General features: G+C 37.1%; 1 protein-coding gene across 4 annotated transcripts in view; it reads left to right on the top strand.

Annotated features, from left to right (window-relative positions):
• Positions 1 to 20,778, top strand: part of LOC150088785 (SLIT-ROBO Rho GTPase-activating protein 1-like) — a 431,497-nt gene that overhangs the window by 397,932 nt on the left and 12,787 nt on the right. For all 4 annotated transcript variants that reach the window (XM_090369652.1, XM_090369651.1, XM_090369650.1 and 1 more), the window contains exons 15-17: positions 4,125 to 4,346; positions 7,852 to 7,922; positions 12,820 to 12,864. In XM_090369652.1, coding sequence (XP_090225778.1) covers positions 4,125 to 4,346; positions 7,852 to 7,922; positions 12,820 to 12,864 — 338 coding nt within the window. The remainder of the gene's footprint in view (positions 1 to 4,124; positions 4,347 to 7,851; positions 7,923 to 12,819; positions 12,865 to 20,778) is intronic.

The raw sequence follows: 20,778 nt of genomic DNA, 5'->3' as shown, positions 1-20,778 counted from the left end.
TTTCACTGAGCATGGGAAACGTTTTAATGCTATTTTGCTATTCATTTTCAAGCTATCTACTCCATCAAATGAAACGATTTCGTTAAATATGCCAAAAATGCAATCCGTAAAAGAGTGTTATAGTTATTTATGATAGCATTATAGTCAGATATGGGTTATAATATAAGAACAGTGTTATAGCGAATCAGCGTAAAGCGAACTGCATTATAACGAGGGCCTGCTGTATAAGCTTGCTTTCTTGCATCATGTGCCTTTACCAGTGCTAACTATCATTAAAAGCATATTCAGAACCTTTCTTTAAACCCTTTACTTCTCTTCTAACACATACACTCACAACTCTCTCAATGTTTCACTATACATGATATTTCTATCACTTTCCCACTAATACATTTCTTAACCTAGTACCTGTCCTATTCTCTGTCTCTTTAATCTTTTTTATCTGGACTCTTTTTCTCTATTACTCATTCCTTCATTTCCCTAGCATTATACACTAATCCCTTTCTAACATAAGCTCCATTAGTATATCTACCTAAGAGATAATTTATCTTTCAAACTTTACTTTCTAATACTACCCCTTTTCATTAATTGCCCCTCTATTTTACTAACAATCCTTCTTGTTAACTTAGAATATATTTAATATTTTGTTCACCTACTTCTATATTCTTCTCTTCTTCTCCAGGGAGGTTTCAGGCTTTCACCTTAGGCTTTTCAGGCTGTTGTCTAGGGCTTTCCTTTTTGGTTTCCTTCATTTGCTTTCTCCTGACTCTGCTTGATAATTTTCTGGAACTCTTGGCTGCTTAGGTCTGGCATCCTTGATCTCCTGGACTCCCTGCTTTGACACAACTCCTCCTTTACTATCCCTCAGATGTATTTTCCTCAGAGAGGTTGTTACCTTTCCTGGTTCACTTAGCCATCTTTCATAACTCTTTGCTTATTGTACTTTAGCCTTCCCTTTTTTTTTTTTGCTACTCTTAACTATTTCCCCCCTTACTGCCCCAGGCCGTTTTTCATTCTCTACATTTCTGCACTTTCCTCCACTCTGTCTTCACAATCACTTTTTCAGCCACCCTCTCTTCAATTCCACACTGACGACCCCCAACTTTTTCTCCGTCATTTGAACCTCCTCCCACAGGACTCTCTACCAATCACAATAATTCTGCCTAACCTTCCCCTCTTTCCTATTTGTTAAAAAAATACCATAACCCTTTTCCCCCCGTGTGCAAACCAAGCCTTTTTCCTTTAATTTTCTTGTTTTATTTCACAGGGCAGCATAAACCTTTTATGTTTGCTGATTGTCTCCAAAGATAGCTATTTTCATGTTTTCACATTTGCGAAATGTCATCAACATCTACCAAAAATTCCATCACAGTGGCTTGATCTTTTCCAACACAAATGTCAGCCCATCAGGACTGATGTCCAGACGCCGCATACATCAAATGTTTCTTAATTACCTGCATTTCACGTCCCATTCTTCTGCTTCTAGTAAACCTTTCTCACCCGTTCGCAAATGACCACTCCTTCCCTAGTACGTGCCACCATCTTTGTGTACTTTCAGTTCACCCCCTTTCCACTCATCTGCATTTATAGTACTTGTTACTTCTCTTCCATTTGACTGCTATTCAATTCACATATTTATAGCCTCTTATTTCTAAATCTGGTATTTCCAAATGTTAACATTTATCATATCATATTCAAACTAAATATTCAACCTTAATATTTACCATTATATTTGTAAGATCTATGTCTTACAGCCTGCCGAAACCATTCAAGCCCTTATACACCACAATCAGATCGTCTTGTAGGTGCCTAGTCTTCGGCTGCTGCAATTTGCAGAATTTAAGCCTTTCTTGGTAAGAGGACCCCTTCGTTCCCCTCACCAATCTTGTTGCCCTTCTCTGTACCCATTCGAGCAACTTTGCATCCTTCCAAAAACGAGGCCTCCAGACTTTGCCTTATACAAAGAGATAATCACCTACTTATCCCTACTAACAAAATGCCTCTATATCATTGACAAGTCCCCATTACCTGCCCTGGCAGCCTGTCTGCACTGCTCAGTAAGCCCTGAGGTTACCCCCTGGGTCTTTTTCATTCTCTACCACCCTGAGTGTAGTACCACACAGTTGGTACATTTCTCTGGGGTCACCTCTACCCATATGCAGTACTTTGCATTTGTTAATGTTAAACTTCAGTTGCCACTTCTCAGCCCATCTGCCCGGCTTTTTTAGATCCTGTTGCAGTAGCATACTATCATTACTGTCATTAGCAACCCTGCCAACCTGTGTATCATCTGCAAACTTAGACATTTAGCCTGATATACCTTTATCAATATCGTTAATAAATATACAAAACAGTAATGGGCCCAACATCGAACTCTGGGGAATTCCACTAATAACATTAGTCCATGAAGAGCAGTGTCCAATGATTACCACTCTCTGTCTTCTCCCACTCAACCATCCTTTTATCCATTGTAACAACTCGCCCTTAATGCCGTACTGCTTTAATTTGTACAGTAGTCTTCCTTGTGCAACAGTATCAAAAGTTTTCCTGAAATCCAAGTATATGATATCAAAATTGTTTTTTGCACCCAGTTCCTTTGTGACCACATTACTGTAACAGAACTAACAACATTCATCTCCAGTTCAAGCTCTGCTGCACATCACAACAAAACTTGAATAATTGAAAAAAAAAAAAAAAAAAAGTGTTAAACTTCTACAATATGTTTCTTTTACAATTGAGAAAGCATTTTAAGAAACTACAACTTTATCACATTGCACTTTTATATTTGTTTACAAATGATATGAAAAATTCACATTTAAAGCAGAGTATCTTATTTTATTATAGAGGTTTTCTTTTCCCAGCCTACACTTTGTTTCTTTCATCCATAGTTTTTTTAACAATAATTGTAACAAAGATTTTGGCAACATATAATTCTAAGGATTGGCAAAATCTTTAAAATAGATACTCCATGTTTATTTTGCTTCATTATTATTTCTGAAATGTTAGAAAGTGTTAACAATAAATAATAGATTTATGTTCTAATGATAATCAAGTGAAACTGGCTATTAGCAATCCATTAACAATTTAATGGATGTTTTCAATACTTGTGTCATCTTTTCCTTTTTTCTTTAAGAAGACAAGGAGGACTATGATTTCTATATCAATGATGCCCCTACTGCTGGTGGCTATCAGGTCTTGATAGTTGTGGATGGAGCAGCAGTGTTACATTTAATATTTTAGTTCATTATTGATACAAATAAAAATTTGATTAGCAGTGAAAAAAAATCCTTAGTTCTGACAGCTGCAGTTTATATTTTTCACCAAATAAATTTTTTAGTCCACTGGGTGACCAGGCATCTTGAAATGTCATCAGTCTATAACCTTAACATGTGTTGGGTATTGGCAGTAGGTTTACCATTAAAGGTACAGTAGACTAACTTAACTTGAATGGAAAACATCACATTGTATTAGGGTCAGGACCCCCCCCCCCAATAATAATTTCCATTGAACAACAACATAAGGTCCATCCTGATGCCCTTGGAACAACATATTCTTAAAATTATCTGTATATTTTTAAAGATTACATATGTCTAATTTAACATTTTCGCTGCTGACTTTTCTGATGACCTTTTTGACATGGGATTGAGAAGGGCAGAGACATTTTTGGGCTTTCCTCTCACTATGACTAAATTAATCTGCCTCTGGTGAAGGTTGCTTGACAAAAATATCTGGTTTTTCTTCTGTCAGATTGGAATAAAAAGTTCTAAAAGTAGGGTGGTTCCCCTTCCAAATAGATTAAAGATCCAGCTGCGCATTTGTGTGAGGAAACAGTGAACATATTAAATGGACTGTATACCTCATTTTGGATGAAACAGAAATAATATTTCTATGAAATAATCAAAAGTGTAATCTAAGCTTTGTTAAATTATTGTTTCCATTAAATATCAAATATGACATGTCTCTTTTGTGATTAAACTTTATTTGTAAATTAAGAACAAAGGTCTACCTTGCATAATAAAGAAAAGTGTGTTTATTTTATGCTTACTTCCAGACTTCTTTTATTATAAATATTTCTAAAATATTTGCTTTTAAGCATTTCTAGAAATGAATTTATATTTTCTTTTCAGTCTTTCAGAGTTCAGTGATGAGAATATGATGGATCCATACAATTTAGCTATCTGTTTTGGTCCTACTTTGCTGCCAATTCCAGAGGATAAAGATCAAGTTCAGTATCAGAATCTAGTCAATGAATTGATCAAGAACATAATTATTTATCAAGAAGAGATTTTTCCAGATGATGGAGGCATTACATATGAAAAATACATCAGTACAAATGTCCCAGATGACACGTAAGTCAGATTTTATTTTGGCAGCTAGTGACTAAGTTATGAATTCCTAAGACCAAAGCTCATTTCCTTATGGCAGTCAAAAGTCTGCTAGCCCTGAACAGAATTCATTGATAGCAAATTGAAGCATTAAGTTAAATGTTAATTTTTTAACTTGAACTTAAATATAATTCTGTTTAGAGAACCAAATTATTGGGAATAACATTAATCAATAATGTTATTCAGAGAACAAATTTTTGAACCAAAATTGAAATGCATAAATTTTTCAAAAAAAAGAAAAAAAGCAGCCTTTCCATTGCTTCCCAATATCAACTGCCGAAGGTAAAGAAATTGTATCTTGCAGATCAGTTATGTCAATTTTAATGTGAAACCCTACTAGACACTATTATGAAAGAATTGATATGCAGTGTATAGTGACCTTTGGTTGGGGGAACTGACAAAGTGCACAAGGAAGCATGAAATATAACAAGTTATCCCAAATCATTAGCAGAGACACATGATGCAAGAAAGCAAGCTTATACCGCATCAGCCAAAAAAAAAACCTTTTCACTGATCCATTCATTCCAAATGTGTGTCTGGTTCTGCCTTGAATTTATTTAAGCTATCAACTTCCACAACAACAGATGGAAGTTTGTTCCAGCAATCAGTACCCGCTGGCCAAAGGCAAACTTCTACACATCTATTCTACAACTGTCCTTCCTCATATGGAATCTGTGCCCACCTCAGGTTTGTAATCTGAGCAAGAGGAAGAATCCCCTCAGCATTAAGCCTGCTCAATCCATTCAAGGCCTTATACACATCAATCAGATCATCTCGCAGGTGCCTAGTCTCCAGAAGCTGCAATTTGCAGAACTTAAGCCTTTCTTCATAAGAGCACCCCTTTGTTCCCTTCACCAGTCTTGTTGCCCTTCTCTGTACTCATTCTAGTAACTCTACATCCTTCCTAAAATGAGGCTTCCAGACCTGTATGCAGTACTCAAGGTGTGGCCTGAGCATTTCCTTACACAAGGGGACAATCACCTCCTTATCCCTGCTCGCAAAATTCCTGTATATCATTGACAAGACCCATGACCTACTCTGGCAGCCTGTCTGTACTGCTCAGTAAACTTCATATCTGACTATACAATTACCCCTAGGTTTTTTTCATTCTCCACTACCCTCAGTGTAGTACCACACAGTTGGTACATTTCTTTGGGGTCACTTCTACCCATATGCAGTACTTTGCATTTGTCAATGTTAAACTTCAGTTGCTGCTTCTGAGCCCATCTACCCAACTTTTCCAGATTCCATTGCAGCAGCAGCATACTGTCGTTACTCTTATTAACAACCCTGCCAACCTTTGTATCATCTGCAGACTTTGATATTAAGCTTGATATACCTTCATCAATATCATTGATAAATATACAAAACAACAATGGGCTCAACACCGAACCCTGAGGGACACCACTAATAACATTAGTCCACGTAGAGCAGTACCCATAGATCACCACTCTCTGTCTTCTCCCAACTCAACTATCCTTTAATCCATTGTAGCAACTTGCCCTTAATGCCATACTGCTCCAATTTGTACAGTAGTCTTCAATGTGCAACAGTATCAAAAGCTTTCCTGAAATCCAAGTATATGATATCAAAATTATTTTTTGCATCCAGTTCCTTTGTGACCACATCATAGTATCCAATCAAATTGGTCAGACAAGACTTCCCCTTGACAAACCACTGCTGTATCTGAATTATTGCTGCAGTCTTGTCTAAATGATCCTGCAATGCTTCTTTAACCAGTGACTTTATTATTTTCCCTGGAACAGAAGTCAAACTAACAGGTCTGTAATTACTTGTCACCCTTTGTGAATTGGAGATACGTTTGCACGTCTCCAGTCCATGGGGACTTCCCCCAAGTAAGCAAACCCTTAGCCATAATTATGGCTAAGGGTTTGCTTACTTCCTTTGCTGCCTCCTTTAATATAACTGGATAGATCCCATCCATCCCAGGTGCCTTTCTTATGTTTAACTTCAACACTTTCTCCTCCACTTTGCTCTCAGTTATTACAAAATCATTTAACTCCCTGTTTGATAAACATCTGGCCCTCTCCTCCTTGAATAACTCTTCATGTGTGAATGTAGATGCAAAATACTCATTTAGTTCAGCAGCTATCTGAGAATGATCATCTACAGTCAAACCATTGATATCAAGTGGACCAATCTGATTCATCCCCTTCCTTTTAGAGTTTATATAAGTCAAGAAGTCTTTGCTGGTTTTCTTTGCATCCTTTTCCAAAGATTTTTCATAATCTACCTTCGCTTGCCTAACCTCCTTTGTGACTTTATTACAGACAATACAGCATTCATAGAATAATCAATCAGGTGAAGAAAAAACTGAATTTGGTCTTGTATCTACCATAGGCTTCTATGTCACCTGATAATTTATGTGCATCCCATGTATTTTTCTTCTCTGCTATGAGTCTCATTAGTTCATCTGACATCCATTTTGGCTCTGAATCTAGAGCAGTATTTCTTAGTTGGAACAAAAAGCCTAGTAGCTTTCAAGATTACTTTCTTGAATGCTTCCCATTCTTGGGATTTTAAGAATTCTTCATGGCAATTCATAGAATAATCAACCAGGTGAAGGAAAAACTGAATTTGGTCTTCTCTTTCTGGTGCAGTTTTGTAAATGCTCTTGATAGCCAAGTCTGAACAGCAGTGCCACTGTTATAAAAAAAACTTTGACTCGACATTTCCGAAGATGTGCATAGTCTGCAATTGTATCTTTCTTGAAGCAATCAATCAATTGATGTCTAACTTAAAATCTGACCAACACAACAGAAAAACTTTTAAGGAGGACTATCAATCCTATGGTTTGTTAATCCTATGGGATTAACAAACCATAGGATGGTTAACAATCCTATGGCTGTATTTTATTATAAAAAGTGTATTTTGTCAGTGAAATTTAATTTCTAGTAAAATGTGGAGCTTAAAAAACCTGCCTGTTTCCACCTGCTTACAAATATGTAACTCCATCTTTTTGAAAGCTGTGGATTAGGTATTTTGGCAGCTATATCTTTTGTTATGCTAATTTTTGATTATTTCTTTATCTTTCTGTTTGAAGTTAATGTTCAGTAGATTTCAATGCAAGATAGAGATGTTCTAAAAATGTGTGTACAATTTGGGTGGATTTCAGAACAAGCCATATGTATATTTGGAAAATGCATATATGCTTCTTTTTTCCTGTTTATTATTGTAATAGGTAGTTTTCAAAAGTCTCGAAAGAGTTGCGTTATTAGTCTTTTTTATAAAAGGAAGATCAGTCTACTTAATATGATTTTGTGATAATTTAACAAGTTTAATAATGCTGCAGAGCTTAGGAAACAATTCTTAGTTTCCTCTGTTTAAATGTAATAGGTAGCAGTATTAGAAGGCTACTTAAAACTGGTTTCTATTATAAATTTTGATATAATAAATATATTAAACAGAGATTCTGGTTATAATTGATTAAAATTAATTATAATTTCAGTGATGTTGGGGAGTCACCTCCAGAACAAACAGGAGATCAGGATGAAGGGGACACTCATTCTGCTGAAGATGGTATAGTTGATAACTATTATATTTTCATATATATAATATATATATACATGAAAGTATATTTTATCCAATACTGTTTGAACAAGAGTTCATAAAATGAATGCATTACAATTATATTAATATATAAAAATTGTGAAATTATTTTTAAAATATTTTTTTTTTAGTCTTGAATACCATATGGAAAATTATAGAAATGAGTTTTGTAAGTGGTGGAAAATTCTGCCCGAGTTTCTAGTAGAACTTCAGGTTATTATGCTGTTCCAGTCCTAACAGCTTTACTACAGACAAAGAAAATGCTTATAGAAGAATTCAGCACATTCCTCCTTAACACCATATAGTGGATAAACTTGTGAAGTGTGCAGCATATCCAAAACACTACACAGTCATAGAAAATTGTCACAACTTCCTCATTTCCCTGCCACGACTGCTATTGGAACTTTATGAACCAACCTTGTACATTACTGCACAGGATGGGCTGCTGAAATTTGAAAAGGACGGAATTGTGACCTATTCGTTAGGGTCATTGAGTCTCTCATCCACTGTAGGCTTTAGTTAAGGGGATATGAACACATAGGGCTCTCCTGCATATAGCCCTGTCATTGCATATGTATACTTGTTACTGTTTCATATTTTAGACATTCTGATTCTATGTATCAGAATTTATCATTGTACCATTGTGAAATGGTACAATGTGAAAATTGTAGTTTCACAGAGAGAATTTATTTACCCAAAATAATAGATTCAAATGTTTTAAATCTGTGTGACGGCAAATAAAAATACTCTAAAACTAAACAGCAAGAAGAGGTGGTAGATTTGGCTAAAGATTGGAGAAAGTACGGTGGAAAAAAATATGTGATAATGAAACAATGCATATTACAGAGCATAAGAATTTATTCTCTCAAAAATGAATACATGGGCCTCTTCAGGATCTAATAAAAAAGATTCCATGTTTGGCAATATATTCTGCTACGTGCTGAGGCAAGTCATATAGCTGATAGATGGCTTTGTGTGAATCTTACAACTGATTGGTCCAAATGGCTGTAATTTGTACCAATAGCTGACAGACCTGGGCCTAGTAGCCTAGCATGTCTTAAACATTCTCTTTCAGAGACAGATCTGGGGATACAACTGGCCATGGCATGATGTTTACATGCCATGGCCAGTTGGCATACTACATGGAGATCACAGCAGTATTTTCCTGAAAATGTCACCCAGAACATGATACAAAATGGAAGGGGGGGGTTCAACAGGTTGCAAGATGTTGTTCCAGGTGGACTAGCTGTCACAACTTATGGTGCTCCATAAGATAGTCTGTAGTGCACTTATTTTTAAGAGACCCTTTTCAAATGTTTTCTATATGCACAGGCTCACAAGCAGTGCTGGATTAAGACAGGAGCTAGCAGGGCCCTTGCCCAGGGTGCCAAATTTTACAAATCATGAAAAAAAAAAAAAAAAAATATATATATATATATATATATATATCTCCTTAGTAAAGGGGGTGCTGAAAAATCTTTCTGCCTGAGGTGCGAAAATACCTTGGTCCAGCACTACTCACAAGGTATTTTAATACGAATGAGATTTGAAAGAATGGGGGAAAGAAATAAATAATTTAGACATATTAAATGAAATAGCAAAGATTACAGTAAATGAAATACAATTAAGCTGAAAAAAGAAAAACATACTAATTATAGTAATTGCATTGGTTCTCTCAGTACTGGCTTATAGCATCATGTCGAAGCTACGTGAAAATTTTTGCCTCTATCTACCTACCTCCATCTGGGGCGTTGCAGTTTTCATGTCTTAGAATCTATATACAGTAAACTCTTTAAAAATCCAGCATCTTTGATGATTGAGAGGCAGGAGAACAGTTTTGGAGAAGCACATTTCAGTGAACATTAAGCAATAAACTGAGCTTCTTTACATCTGTAAACAAATGACTAAAAGTTAGTAATAATTACAAATGAAGAAACAGTTCAATTTGTTAAATGTAAATAAATGGCAACAAACAGTCACAGAAAATTGTGTCATATTCTGTAATATTGATTTTAAATGTATGCCTAGTAAGAATCTGAGAGAATATAAATGAATGTGCATCAAATAAAAAATACTTTTGCATTGGAAGATAAAAAAAAGAACTATCCTTAAGGAATAATTATAATGAAGTACAGTAAACCCCCGCTATTCGCAGGGGTTACGTTCCTGAGAAATGTCGCGTATACCGAAAACGCGAATACTGAGTTATGGCTCCCATAGAAATAAAGGGGTTTCGTTCCAAAGTATGAAATATATAAGAAAAACTAGTCTAAAATTTTGTCTATGTATGTATTATATGTACCTTCATAATATGACTATGTACATAGTGAAATGCAAGCATATGGCATCAAAATGAAAATAAGAAACAATTTAATATTAAATGTAATATTTATTAGAAATTTCAAACAAATCTTTCAAACCAGCGCCTTTGCTAGCAAAAAAACCTATCCCACCAGTGCTATCACCAGTTTCGCTCAAGTTTTGATAAAGGAGTTTTGCCTTTTCACGAATGATGAGTGAACTTAACGGAATTTCATTTTGAGTTCGGTCTTCTATCCACAGATTTAAAGCTTTTTCCATTTTTTCTAATTTAACATCACGAGTTACAGAGCAAATTTTTGAAGGAATTAGCGCGTTTTCATGGACAATATGGCGGATTTTTTCTTCTGATTTTTTGATTGATCGTACCGTTGCCTCATTGATTTTATAATAATTTGCCACTGAGGAGACACTTTCACCATTAGAAATTTTATCTAATAACTCAATTTTATTCGCTAATGTCATCACCTTCTTTGATATTTTCACATTTCTCTTGTTATTCGTGGCCATATATTTGTAGGGGTTAGAAAGGACTTGTCCACAATAAAGTCACTTTCTTCTGTTAACGCACTCGAAAAAGTCTGTTTTACACTGCAAAACGGTAGATTTATCATTTTTGTAAGCATATCAATTTATAAATTGATAAATTTATTCAATTTATAAGCATAGAAATTAAAAGCAAATGACGAAACCTTCCATGACAAGCGCATAACACATCTGAACAAGGATTAGCGAGAAACATCCATGCTCGCGATTTTGTCACCCCTCTCCCCCCATCCACTGAGCACTGTTTTAACCGGGAAAGATAATTTTAGCCACACTCATGTTTTTTTATGGCGGAAAATATTCACGGCGCTTTAATATTCACATTTTTTTAGGTTTCATTTTATATTAAATCGGCGATCGCGAAACGCGAAACCGCGAATACAGATACCACGAATAGCGGGGGTTTACTGTATATGCAATCTTTATCAATTTACATAATATTTTGATTTTAATAATATACTGTGGAGAAATTCATCCAATTTTTCTCATGTAATAACAAAGATCACTGTTTCACTTTTGCTGCCATTATAACTTGTCGCATAGCTGTTGAACTATTTCAACTGTTAGAAAGAACCAGAGCATATTAGAACACAGTTCTGGTTTGTCACACTCATTGTCAATGTTGTGTACATACTTGATTATGAACAATTAAAATAGTTTATTATTGAGCATTCCATTTCAACCCATAATCTAATTGTAATGGCAGAAAAAACCTTGGTTGCATGGAATTGAATCTATTGTTTATGCACATCAGTAAGTCACTTTATGGACGAGAAAAAGATCGCAACTCTATTAATAAGTTATGAAGTTTACTAAAGAAAAGTAAACTTCATTATAAATAAGTTAACTAGTGGTGTGTAATATAATAGTATAAAATAATTTATTGCTGTAAATTACAAGCTCTTATACTGTATCTCAACATAGTCATTCCCCCCCCCCCCTTTTTCAATGCACCTCTTCTACTGATTTCATGTCATTGTGGTAGAATTTTTTTTTTTTGGTTAGTCACTGAACTAGCACATTCCTGCACATTGTACCTCATAGTCAGTGTGTAAATGAGCTCTGCTCAGTGCAATTTTCAAGGGCCTGAACAAGTAATGATTACTTTTTGTGAGGTCTGGAAAATATAGGACAGGGGATGACTTCCATGGATGGGTCCTTGCCCATTGATACCATCACACAAACTTTGGGGTGGTGTATTATGTTGCTAATAGGCAACCTTGAACATAATTCATACCATTGGTTCTGATGGCTGACTTCAGACTATACTCTTGTAAATACTTTCAGCAAAAATATCTGCAATTATTATGCTTCATATCCCCAGAAACCAGTCAACATAACCTTGTCAGGTGATGGTGCAGCCTGAAACTATATGGCATCAACAATGAAGGATAGCAGCAAGCACACCATGGTTTCAGATTGCAAGTGATGCATTTATAACCTGTTCAGATGCTCATGAGGGGCGAGTTGTCTTTGCTTCTTAGCAGGCATGTGGGAAACTGCATATCTTGGCATGCATCTGTTTCATCTCTTCTATCAACTACTACTGAATTCTAATTCTGTATGGACCAGATTATGCACAGAATAAAATTCATATGCAATACAATACTACACTAATTATTATGGATTATCTACAATAATTTTTCACTGAATTTTTTTTTATTTATATTTTTTTCTTCTGCAACGTGTTCAAGAGTGATAGAATAGTGTGTTTGGCACCTTTAAACCTCTACACCATTTAGGATATGATCCTCAAACAAGCATAGCACAATAGATGACTTTCAGTTGCTAAAAATCATAGAACATTTTGCATCTCCACCTTAATGAATGCGTGCATTACAGAACTTCAACACCATAGGAAAAAAATGAGTTAAAAATAAAATAAGTTAATTAGCTAGTTAAAAAAAATACAGCTAAGTGTGTCTTATAAGCAAAACATGTTTTATTTTGATTTGCATTCATATATCTGTTCAGTGCCAATTGATGTTTTTTTCCATTTCAGATGTTGTATTTAGAGAAAGAGAAATCTCCCTTAATCTTTTTGGAAGTAAGTAAATAAAAAAATTTATTTTATTAACAATAAAGATTAAAAGCCTTCATTATCTCCATAAAGTACACTTTGTTAGAAATTATCGGAAAAATTGTTGTATTTGTTGGAAATTGTTGCTTCTACTGGAATGAGCAGAAGCCTGGAAAACAAGATGCAGGATATTTCAGAGACTGCTGGGAGTCATTGTGGTACAAGTAAACATATGAGTTGTGTTAGGGTAGTTAAGAAGAAGAACAGGTGCATGTATACTTGTGGTATACCAATGCTAGGAGTTTGGTAAATACATTTAATGAATTTGAGGTATTGCTCAAAGCATCAAAAGTGGATATTGTTGGGATATAAGAGACGTGGTGTCACACAGATATAAGGAATGCAGAACTGGAATTTGGGGAGTACAACGTGTACAGAAAGAATAGACAGGATAGGAAGGGAGGAGGGGTTATGCTATTAGTTAAGAAACACATAAAATCCAAGGAAGTGAAGCCAGTCGACATCGCTGGACAGTGCAGTGTCGAGTCAGTTTGGTGTGACATAAGCATTGGGAGATCAAAATTGAGAGTATGAGTGTGCTATAGGCCTAATGACTCTGAGTATAATAAGAAACTGTACAGGGAAATAGAGTGGGCCAGTAAATCAGAGAGTCTTATAATGGGGGATTTTAATTTCCCAGATACTGACTGGAATTTGTGGATTGGTCACTCACACACTAGCAAGTTTGTGTTTGTTATTTGGTTTTTAGGAACATTAGCAACTAAGGCCATATTGCTCCGGGAATATGCAGTGGTCGTTCCATTGACCTTTCCGCATCCTCTGTATTTGGTGGTGACGGGCTCGAACCAAAGTCTAATCAAGAAGCCTGTGTTACGCACTGCTGCTCCTTCCCACATGGCTACAGAGGCGCCACACTAGCAAGGCTTTTGGGGATTTATTGGATGATTGTTTTCTACATCAGCATGTTCGGGAGGCAACTAGAGGGAGCAATACTCTTGATTTGATTATCAGTAGTGATTCTTCATGCATTAAAAATCTGCAGATAGAGGAACCACTAGGTGGCAGTGATCACTGTGTGCGCTGAAGTGGGATTTACTCAAAGAAGTAACTACCATCAGGGATAAAGGGAAGGGTTATTGCTTTTGTAAAGGTGACTACGATGGTCTGAGACAGTATTTAAATTCTATACAGTGGGACCAACTGATGATGTTACCAACAGCAAATTCAAAATGGGAAGCATTCAAAGAACTTATCTTGGAAGCTACTAGGCTTTACATACCAACCAAGAAATATTGTTCAAGGTTTAGGCCTAAATGGATGTAAAATGAACTAATGAGACATATGGCAGAGAAGAAAAATGCATGGGATACATATAAATTAACATGTGATACAGAAGCCTATGATAGATATAAGTTGTTTGTAACCAAGTTACAAAGGAGGTTAGGCAGGGGAAGGCAGATTATGAGAAATCTTTGGCAAGGGATGCAAAGAAAAACAGCAAAGAGTTCTTTACTTATGTAAACTCTAGAAGGAAGGGGATGAATCAGATTGGTCCACTTGATATTGATGGGTCAACTGTTGATGATCCTGCTCAGGTAGCTAACAAACTAAATGAATATTTTGCATCGACATTCACACATGAGGAGTTATTCAGCGAGGGGAATGCCAGAGGTGTATTCAACTCTGGCAGTAACTAGATAATCTTGTAATAACTGAGAGTAAAGTGGAGGAGAAATTGTTGAAGATAAACACAAGAAAGGCACCTGGGGTGGATGGGATCTACCCAGTTATATTAAAGGAGGCAGCAAAGGAAGTAAGCAAACCCTTAGCCATAATTATGAGAGCTTCCTTTGACTTAGGGGAGGTACCCATAGACTGGAGATGTGCAAATGTGACCCCAATTCACAAAGGAGGATCAAAGGCTGACACAAGTAATTATAGACCTGTCAGTTTAACTTCTGTTCCAGGAAAATTAATGGAGGCACTGCGGGATTATCTACAGAAGACTTCAGTTATAGCTCTGACACAGCATGGTTTTGTTAAGGGGAAGTCTTGCCTGACCAATTTGATTGGATACTATGATGCAGTCACAAAAGAACTGGATGCAGGGAATAACTTTGATATTATATACTTGGATTATATACTTGAATAACTTTGATATTATATACTTAGAAAGGCTTTTGATATTGTTGCACATGGAAGACTGCTGCACAAATTGGAGCAGTGTGGCATTGGAGGCAAATTGCTGCTATGGATAAAGGGGTGGTTGAGGAGGAGAAGACAGAGAGTGGTAACCAATGGACACTGCTCATCGTGGACTAATGCTATTAGTGGAGTCCCTCAGGGTTCAGTCCATTATTGTTTTCTGTATTTATAAATAATATTGATGATAGTATATCAAGCTTAATGTCCAAGTTTGCAGACAATACAAAGGTTGGCAGGGTTGTTAAGGACACTACTGATGCTATGCTGCTGCAACAGGATATGGAAAGGTTGAGCAGATGGGCTGAGAGGTGGAAAATGAAGTTTAACATTGACAAATGTAAAGTACTACATATTGGAAACAGCAACCCCAGAGCAACGTATAAACTCTGTGGTACTACACTGACAGTGGTAGAGAATGAAAAGGACCTGGGGGTAATTGTGCAGGCAGATATGAAGTTCTCTGAGCAGTGCAGATGGGCTGCAAGAGTAGCTCATGGTGTCTTATCAATGATATACAGGAATTTTTCTAGCAGGGAAAAGGAGGTGATTATTCCCTTGTATAAGGCAATGGTCAGGCCACACCTTGAGTACTGTATACAGGTCTGGAGGCCTCATTTCAAGAAAGATGTAGAGCTGCTGGAACGAGTACAGAGAAGGGCAACAAGATTAGTGAATGGGACAAAGGGGTGCTCTTATGAAGAAAGGCTTAAGTTTTACAAATTACAGTGTCTGGAGAGTAGGCACCGGCGAGGTGATCTGATAGAGGTGTATAAAGCCTTTAGCATTAGCATTAGTAGAGGCATTTGATGCAAGAAAGCAAGCTTATGCAGCATCAGCCAAAAAAAAAGAAAAAAAGAAACCACTTCCACTTCACCCCTCTGTTCGTTCAAAATACCTGTCCAGCTGAGCCTTAAACTTATTTAGGCTATCAACTTCGACGATAAGGGATGGAAGTCTGTTCCACCAACCATCCATGGTTGGTGGAACAACCAACCACCAGCCTTGAATGGTTTGAGCATGCTCTATGCTGATGGGATTCTGCCTCTTGCTCAGAATAATTGCCTGAGAGGGCATAAATTCAAATTGAGGAAAGATGTGCAGAAATTTGCCTTTAGCCAGCGGTTAGTTGGTTGGTGGAACAGACTTCCATCCCTTGTTGTGGAAGTCGATAACCTAAATAAGTTTAAGGTTCAGCTGGACAGATATTTCGAACGAACAGAGGGGTGAAGTGGAAGTGGTTTTTTTTTTTTTGGCTGATGCTGCATAAGCCTGCTTTCTTGCATCATATTCCTCTACTAATGCTAATTACTGCTTCATATGTGCCTGCAAAGTCACATAAATACGTCATAATCCTTGTATAAGGCTATTGTTAGACCACACTTGGAATACTGTGTTCAAGCATGGAGACTGCACCTAAAGAAAGACATTATACTTCTTGAAAAGGTCCAAAGACGGGTAACTTGCCTGGTGAGATTGGCAAAAGGGTGTCCATATGAGGAATGACTTTGAATATGTGGATTGCAGAGCTCGGACACTAGGCACCTTAAAGGAGATTTGACTGAGGTGTTTAAAGCTCTGAGAGGCATAAGTAAAATGAATGAGGATGAAATTTCCAAATGATTCTAGAACTAGGGACCATAATTTCAAGTTACGGGGGGGGGTGGGGAATCATTTCCCCAAACTGTCAGCCTTTACCTACATGGGTGGTAGAGGCTGACAGTTTGGGGAAATTCAAAGGTCAGCTGGATAATTACCTAAGGCCGCAGTTCCCATACTGTGCAGCCCGCAGTGAACACACGAGCACCATGGAATATTTTAAAATTTCGAGAGAAAATAAGTTAGTAACTGATTGTTGTTATTTAAGAATGAAATAAAAATATTATTTTTGCTTTCAATTTATGTTTATTATTTTTACAAATGACATAAATACTTATTAAGTTGTTTGGACCTAACTACTTAATAAATGGAACTGTTAGGTATTTCTTTTGGCCTGGGGTGCCATGAACCAAGAAAGTTTGGGAACCTCTGACCTAAGGGAAGAGGGAAACACATAAGTTGTCTATTTCCTTTTCTCTTATTATTTATTTTTTAAAATTTTATTTTATTTATATTTTTTTTTTTAGTCTGGTGAACCATAAGCTTAGGCAGAGGCTTCCTTGCACCATGTGGCCATTGCTAATAGTAAATGTGACTTTGCAGGCACGTATGCACAGATTTATTAAAATTTAGTCAGATACTAAATTCCAATATGAGACTTCAGTCATAAACTTGATTTCAAAATTAAACATTTATATACTGATATTCTAAAAACAAAATTGCATAATAAAGAATATTTGCAATTCTTGTATTTTGAAGACTAAATGTGCAAGGCATTTAGTCTTCAAGCAATACTATCAAGGCAGGATAGTATTGCTTGTTCTTAATATTCATGATTCCCTATTTGTAAAATTCTATTTGGTGAAACATGTTGATATCTGACAATTCTAAGAATTTGGGTTTGAGTTTGGTTTGGTTTTTAATGGCACATTGGCAGCTATGGCCATAACGCGCCAAATCAAAAAATAAAACTAATACAAAAATATTGGTCAGTCTAAAAACAGGCTACCGTGTAAAAAAGATAAAAATGACACTATCGTTAAAGTTTATATAAAAAAGTATAAGATATGACATTAAATCTTTGTGTATAAATTGATCAAGTGTAAAAAATTAAAAACGTCAGACATGTTGTCTCTGTCACCTAAAATCTGACTGAGTGTAAATGGTTCAGCCAGATTATTAAAAGTTCTAGAAAAGGATCGTCTAAAGACAGGACATTCAATAAAAATGTGAGAAACAGTTAAAATAACGTTACACGTCTCGCACATAGGTGGGCCATCCGCCCTCAGCAAAAAGGAGTGTGTTAGATGGCTATGACCTATGCGGAGCCGAGCAAGAACAACTTCTTCATTTCGGACCCTGCGTAGACTGGACTGCCATTGCATAATTACAGGCTTAATACGCTGTAGTTTATTCGCGGTCTGTCCATGCCAAGAGTCTTGCCATTTGGAATATAATTTAGACCGTATTATTTGCCTGTAGTCTGTATAGGGGACTGACAGGCAATGACTATCCAGGGAAATGGCTGATTTGGCAGCGGTATCAGCTAATTCATTTCCCCGGATCCCAATGTGGCTTGGGATCCAGCAGAAGCGAATGTCAAATTCTGATTCAAAGGCAGAACAAAGCATCTGCCGGATCCGGGACAGGACCGGATGAGAGTTGTACCTCATCGATACTAGAGCCTGTAACACGCTCAATGAATCACAGTAAATCATGTACCTTTGGTAATCGCTATTTTTAATGAACTCAAGGGCTATTTCAATTGCATTCAACTCTGCAGTATAAATGCTAGCTTCTTGTGGGATCTTGAATGATAATGTCTTCTGAGGAAATACAACAGCAGATCCCACATAAGATTCTGACTTTGAGCCATCTGTATAGACTGGCAGAAAGTCAGAGTACTGCTCTCTATGTGATGCGAAGAGTTGCTGATAGACGGCCGCCGGTGTATTAGCCTTCTCCATGATCTTGAGGGAGAAGTCACACTTTGGCAAATGTGCATACCAGGGTGGAAGGAGTTGTCTTGGTGACTGGGCAACATTGTTTACCGTCATGTTTAGTTCATTTAATAGCCCTTGCATCCGAATACCAAAAGGTCTGTTGGCAGTCCAACGGGTGTTATAGAGATTTTCCCAACGTGGCTCAAAAACTGATGCCCATGTGGGATGATCAGGCAGGGCTTTCAATTTAAAGGCGTAATGTAAAGACAACTGCTTACGTCAAAAAGATAGGGATGGTTCATTTGCTTCGACGTAAAGGCTTTGGACTGGAGATGTGCGAAATGCTCCTGTGGCTATCCGAATGGCCTGATGGTGAACTGGATCTAACCACCGAAGTACACTATCTCTAGCAGATCCATATACCTGGGACCCATAATCGAGTTTAGAACGGACAAGGGCTCGGTAGAGACGAAGAAGAGTAGAGCGATCTGCGCCCCATGAAGTTGACGAAAGGGCACGAAGGATGTTAAGCCCTTTAACACACTTTGTCCTAAGCTGACGAATATGTTGAAGAAATGTCAACTTTTTGTCGAAGATAAGTCCAAGGAATTTGACTTCTGCTACAACTGGGATGTTGTTTTGCCCAAGCCTTAAATCCGGTTCAGGATGAAGATTACGTTTGCGACAGAAGTGTACACAAACGGTCTTCTGTGATGAAAATCTGAACCCATTAGCCAATGACCAAGATGTAAGGTGGTCAATGGCTTTCTGCAGTTGCCTTTCAATGACCCTCATATTGCATGAGTGACAAAATATAGTAAAGTCGTCAACATAGAGGGCATTGTTTATTGTAGGTGGAAGTTGTTCCGTGATAGTTTATTTTGATTGCAAAAAGCGTGACACTTAGAACGGACCCTTGTGGGACTCCCTCTTCCTGACAGAACTCTCTTTCTCAAGAGTAGATCCTAAACGCACTTGAAAATGACGATTCGAAAGGAAGTTTTTGATAAAGAGAGGAAGGTTACCCCTAAGACCAAAGTTGTAGAGGTCTTTTAATATTCCAAATCGCCAGGCTGTGTCGTACGCTTTTTCAATATCAAAGAAAACTGCTACCAGATGCTCGGATTTAATAAAAGAGTCACGAATGTATGTTTCAAGTCGGATTAAATGATCCAAAGTGGTTCTGTCTCTTCGGAAGCCGCACTGAGTCCTGGAAAGCAGATCATTTGTTTCCAAATACCACACAAGGCGGGCATTAACCATTCTTTCCAGGACTTTGCACAAACAGCTTGTCAGAGCAATAGGATGATAGTTACTTGGATATCTAGGATCCTTTCCTGGTTTTGGGAAGGCAAGGAATCCGGAAATTGTTTATCAAGAAAAATTCTGTTAAATAAAATTATAATAAGTGATTTTTAGAATGTGGTGACAGATGTTTTATCATTTCATAGTGGATGTCATCGGGCCCGACAGCACTTGTATGTGTAAGAAAGAGTGCTGCATTTAACTCTTCTTGTGTAAAGGGCTTGTTATATGGTTCGAGCCCTTTTGAAGAGAAGTTTAATGGATGTTTCTCACGTTTTTCTTTCAAGGCCAAGAACTCTGGAGGGAATGATGTTGTTGCAGATATTTTCGCAAATGTTTCCCCTAGAGTATTTACAACTGCAGTTCGGTCTGCAATTAGACATCCATTGTGCTCGAGAATCACTGAAGGGCACGGTGGGTATTTGCCCTTCATTTTCCAGATCTTGTCCCAGATTACTTTTGAGTTGGCAGTCTGGGTTATGGATGATGTAAAACGGATCCAAGATTTCCTTTGGCTCTGACATTGGATATAACGTGCTTTTGCACGTGCACGTTTAAATGATATTAGATTATCGGTCGTGGGATATCGATGGAATATCCCCCAGGCTTTGTTTTGTGCCTTTTTTGCTGTTGTGCATTCTGAATTCCACCAAGGTTTAGGAAATAGTGGAAACCGGCTGGATGTTTTTGGGATTGCAATTGCAGCTGATTGGACAATACTTTCTGTAACGTATGCCACTGCATCATTGATATGTTCCCGACGTCAAGATTTGCCAGATGTTGAAAGGCATTCCAGTCAGCCTGATCAATCTTCCACCGCGGTAAACTAAATGGCTGACACGGTCTACCACTAGTTAAGGTGGTTATCACG

Source organism: Mastigoproctus giganteus, chromosome 3, assembly GCF_048544385.1.
Source record: "Mastigoproctus giganteus isolate SK-2022 chromosome 3, ASM4854438v1, whole genome shotgun sequence".
NCBI classification, from domain to species: domain Eukaryota; kingdom Metazoa; phylum Arthropoda; class Arachnida; order Uropygi; family Thelyphonidae; genus Mastigoproctus; species Mastigoproctus giganteus.
Note: the sequence above shows the minus strand (reverse complement) of the source record. Positions and strands in the feature narration are given on the sequence as shown.